At 38.4% G+C, this 5,199-nt stretch overlaps 1 protein-coding gene across 3 annotated transcripts in view; it reads left to right on the top strand.

The window, feature by feature from the left end:
• LOC110027595 overlaps positions 1 to 3,814 on the top strand; it is a 6,805-nt gene extending 2,991 nt beyond the window's left edge. For 2 of the 3 annotated variants that reach the window (XM_020729091.1, XM_020729090.1), the window contains exon 2: positions 2,765 to 3,284. In XM_020729091.1, the coding sequence (XP_020584750.1) occupies positions 2,765 to 2,851 (87 nt within the window). In that variant the 3' untranslated portion in view covers positions 2,852 to 3,284. Of the gene's footprint in view, positions 1 to 2,764; positions 3,285 to 3,443 lie in introns of those variants that run through there. The other variant, XM_020729092.1, reaches the window with a different exon arrangement.
• Positions 3,815 to 5,199: the final 1,385 nt, after the last annotated feature.

Here is a 5,199-nt window from a genome sequence, read left to right as displayed (position 1 = left end):
GCTCTTCCACTGACAGTCTAGGAAAAGTTGAACATTCGTAGTGGCAGATAAGGTTTCAACCCATACTTCTAGAAGTTAAGCTCAAATGACAAGAATTAATGAGAAGAAACCATACCTCAAGAAGTCAAGCTCATGAGGCAAGGCTCAATGGGAAGCTATAGTATCTGAGAAGACAACCCCCCATAAGGCAAGTTTCGATGAGAAGTTACGATGCCCCTATAAGATGAGCCTAGAAGACAAATTTTGATGGGAAGCTAGTAGAGGATATGGTTATCGCTAAAAAGACTCCATAAGAACAAGTAGTTGACAATGTCTCCACTCGACGACCTAAGAAGGCTGTAGCCTCAGAAGGCGGTACATCAAAAACTTCAGAAGGTTACAAGCCTCAGAAGGAATATGTACATTGAGGACCTCAGAATGCTGCAAGTTTTATAAGACACAAGTATATTAAAGACCATAGAAGGCTGCAAGACTCAGAAGACACAGGTAAATCAAATATCTCAGAAAGCTACAAGCCTCAGAAGACATGTAAATCAAAAATCTAATAAGACACAAACCTTACAAGATAAAAGCCTAAGAAGGTATATATGTCAAAAGATATCAGATTCTTTTTTATACAAATTGTACGTGCTAAATTTGATTGCATATTTCCACACATTTGACAAGTCAGGAGAGTCTCAAAAGGCATAAGCCTCGTAAGAATTAAATTCAACTATACGCATTCCCACTTGATGGAAGGCATCAATAACACCTCATAAGTTGGGCATCTATAGCCCATAAGTCAGGTGACATCATACTAAAAGTTGGGCAACAACATCCTGGGAGTGGGGTAAAAACATTCTAGAAAAGAACCACCTCCGAAGGAAAGAAAAATATAATCTCATAAGCAACAATAAAATTTTTAATATATCAAGTAAAAAAAAGACGTACAAACAAACACATACAAATTACATTGAAATACTACAAAGACAAACATATATTGTACAAAGGCAAAAATAAGTCAACACATTTTCATGGCATCATAATTGCCTCCTCAAAATTATAGTATTTCTCTCAATTTTCAAGGAGATGAGCTTCTCCAAGACTCATGGAAGGAGTGTAGGAAACCTTTCTTGGAAAGCGCGACAACAACGAGGAAGAAGATCTCGTTGATTGGGGATGACTTTCTTCTTCATAGCAACGCGAAAAAAGGTTTTGTTGATCATTTGTTATGCAAGTTAGGGATGACTTTATTCTTTTTCAGCAATGTGAAAGAATATCTCATTAATAGCTTGCTAGGCATGTTGGCGACAACTTTCTTCTTTATATTAACATAAAAAATATCTCATTGATTGTTTGTTATATATGTTGGAGATGACATTCTTCTTCACAGCAACACAACATCAATATGAAAGAAGATTCCGTTAATCACCTGCTATGCAGGTCAAAGACGACTTTCTTCTTCACAGCAATGCCAAAGATCATGTTAATCACTTGCTACGCAAGTTGGGGGTGACTTTCTTCTTTATATCAACACAACAACAATGTGAATGATCCCGTTAATTATCTGTTATGCAGTTCAAGAATGTCTTTCTTTGTCCTCCAAAAAATGCAACAGTGACTCGAAAGGAGATTCCCTTAATCACCTGCTACACAGTTCATCGGCAACTTTCTTCTTATGAAAAATCTAGTTGATCACCAGCTAGTAGACTGTGGGACTCCACCTCCTTCCTCCCCTCTTTGGCCTATTTATAGGCTTAAAATACCCGAATCAAATCAAGCTCAGACCAAGCCACTAAACAACTTTCCAGAGCTTTCTAGACATAATTGAGATGTCAAACAGATTATGAATCTAACATGCCTATAGTCAAATCAAGCTTCTCGATATGATGAATCCAACGGCCTGAAGAACGCTTAATTTTGACATCATTAATTTACTTAAACTTCATCAAATGTTGTTTGATCAAAAAGATCTCTTTGGGGCATCCAATCAAAGTGGTCCAGATTCTTTTTTTATTTGCAACATGGACTCTATAAATGGAGCTCCACCCCTTCTTGAGAATCGGACTAGATCTCAAGCAAGAGGAAGGTTAGAGCATCAAGAAGAGGGAGCTGAAGCCCAGAATCCTACACTGACGATCCGTCGAATAGCTCGTTCTCGTGTAATTGCCAACCATTGGCTGTCGCCGCCCGCCAATTTCGATGAAGCACAACCAAAGCAAAAACAGACGCCACAGAATTCCGAAGCAACATACGAAGTTGCGATAATCCCGAACGTCGCACTGACCCCAAAGATGGTGCCCTAAAGCTCCAATAGTCACCGCTCCTAATGCACCTGCTCCCTACCGTGTGGCAACTAGTTCTTGTCGTGCACCGAAATTGTAATTCGAGAAAATATTTAACCATTTCTCGTTTGTGGAACAATGAATTGTATTCATAATCATCAATTCATAATCAAATCATTTAGCTGGCAAAACTCCGTGACTCTTCCTTTATTCCTACTTTCAATATAAAAACTTTTAATGTTTCTGCTAGCTATCTCAGTTCATCTGAATCTGCATTAGTTTTTCAGGCCGCCATTGCGAATTTTCTAACTTGCATCAATCTTACATAGAAAATACCATTATGTGACCTGCATCCTTTCATGCACATATTAGGCGGCATACATGCAAAATTTAAGATTTAGTAGTTACATATGTGGTTATTTGTATTGCAAGTGCAACATTATACTTTAAATTAACCTTATTGAGTTTTATTTTAATAATTTCATTTCTTAACTCTTTAGGTGTCAGTGGACTGTGTCATTGTGATCAGTCCAAGGAGACAGTCGCTCAGTTACAAACAGTGCGGCGTCGATGGGCTAAATCTTTAATTATTTTTCAAAATAACTTATTTTCTTAATTGTTTTTTTTTTTCTTAAGCTTCGTCCGTTTGGTAGCGCTGTCGCGGTAGCTTTTGGGCAACGCGAAGTGGGGGCCACGGCCTTTAATTTTTCACTTTATTACTTTTTTTTTTCTTTTTTTTTTTTATTTATGGAATTTTATTGCTTTATCGGCCGACTGCAGCGGTAAGCTTACAGCGAGTGACGGCATCGCGATCTTGATCGGACGGTCGAATTCTATCCTATTTATGGAAGTGTAATGTTAGGCCTTAAATTTTGAATTAAATTTAATGTAATTCAAAAGTTATGTCATGATACTTGCCTTTCTTAAAAGTGGTGGAAGCCAGATGAAAAGTGCCTGCAGTTGCTTAACTATGGCGATTTTTTTTTTTTTTTTACTTTTTTTTAGGAATATTTACATGCACACCACCCAATTCCTATGTATTTGCATGTATAACACCTAAACTTTCATGTCTCATACATATATATCTATATATGTATATATATATGTGTATATATTATGTTTTGGTGTTAGAGATGTAAATCATAGCGTATGATGTGAAAATGCCAATATGAATCTCAGAGGGATCGAACGGATAAAAATGGAGACTCTGGCAATCGAAGTTCCGAGCTAAAGAGCTGGTGTTGATTAGCCAAGCAGTCGATCGAGTACACGGTGAAATCGATCGATAAACCTATTGACGGACAAACCTATGAACGGACGGATCTCTTATCATAATCGGTTGGTTTCCTTTGATCGATTTGATGTATGCGGTCGATTGACATGATAAGCCAAAACTGAAGTATGTGGCGGTTGATTGACACTATATTTATTGTTGTATTATGATGCATTTTTCACTCGATAGACGTGTTGATTCAATTATTTGGATAATTATTGTAATTATTATTTCTTTTTTCTATAACTGTATTTTTAAAACCCTATAAGTAGGAGGTTGGGACATAAATGAATGGACTTTTCGCTCTCTTTTTTTCTCTAATCTTATTCTCTTCTCAGTTGTAACTCTTAGGGCGTGTATTCTGAAAGAGATTTTAGAATTCAACATTATGATCAGTGTGGACATGTCGCAGACAAGAAACAGAGCACACTATGAAAGAAAATCGTAACAGAGAGATGCGACATCATCGGAGTTCACAGCAAATTTTGTGCATCAAGAAATTCAACTGCAAGTCTAGGAGTTGTGGGATCAAATGATGGGTCAGTTTGAGTCCATTCGTGAAACAATAATTCGAAGGAATTATTAATCACCTCTTCTGGAGATGGGATCTAATGGAGCTTGCCCTCAAGTGGTTCCCCTTGAGAATCCGTTAGCGCCCAACGGTCGAGTGGGCAGTTGAGTGACCAGAGAGAAAATAGATTCCCAACATGTCGACATCACCGAGTCTCTGCCGATAGGAAGAGTGAGTTGAGGCACCATTCCAGCCACCCCCCAATGGTGCTTTCACTCGACAAATCAGGGAGGCAGTACCACCGACAAAGTTAAGGATTCCTCATTTGGATCCTTACAAGGGGAAGAATGATCCGACTGATCATGTATCTTCTTTTGAATCATCGATCGAAGCGTTGCAGATCAACAACAATAAAGTGTTGGGTTTTCTTGACAACTCTTAAAGAGTCTGCTCTTCGGCGCTTTCTTAGTCTATCAGTTGGTGTTATTCTGACATTCACCAAGTTTAAGAAACTCTTTGTGGCATACTTCGCCAATGTGCAAAAGCTGAGGAAGAAGTCTCAGACTCTGCTCCAAATAAAGTAAGGAGAGAATGAAAGTTTGCAGGCTTACATCACTCCATTCAAGAAGGAGATACTAGAAGTGAAGGACTTTGCAACCTCTAATTGCCCAGACTGTATTGGCATACAAAGTTAAAGATGGGCACGAGTTGAGTTTACTCCAATAGAAGTCTTTCCCTTAACTGTTTGAGTTGGTTAACAGTCACATTGCCGCCGAAGTGGCCTTACTGGCCCCTCTAGTGTCAGACCAGAATCATTTGACCACAATAGACGAAAAGGAAGGCACAAGTTGAAGGAAATAAGCTGAAGGATAGCCAAATCATTGTTGGTTGACCGCGCTATGATAACAACAAGCGGACCCGGGATAACCGAGGCAATGGCAAGGGCAACTAGGGTCAGAATCAAAATTATGATCTGTAACCGTCTCAATTCTGTGAGTAGTCACACGTGCATTGGGAGATGTGGGGCTTAACTCCAGTGAATGTAATTTTTGCAATCAAAAAAGAAAAAAAAAGTTGAAGTATATGTGGATGATGTCTTCGTTAAAAATAGATCGACCGAACAACACAGAAGATTTAAAGGAAACTTTCAA

The sequence above is a fragment of the Phalaenopsis equestris genome, unplaced genomic scaffold, assembly GCF_001263595.1.
Source record: "Phalaenopsis equestris unplaced genomic scaffold, ASM126359v1 Scaffold000428, whole genome shotgun sequence".
NCBI lineage: Eukaryota > Viridiplantae > Streptophyta > Magnoliopsida > Asparagales > Orchidaceae > Phalaenopsis > Phalaenopsis equestris.
Note: the sequence above shows the minus strand (reverse complement) of the source record. Positions and strands in the feature narration are given on the sequence as shown.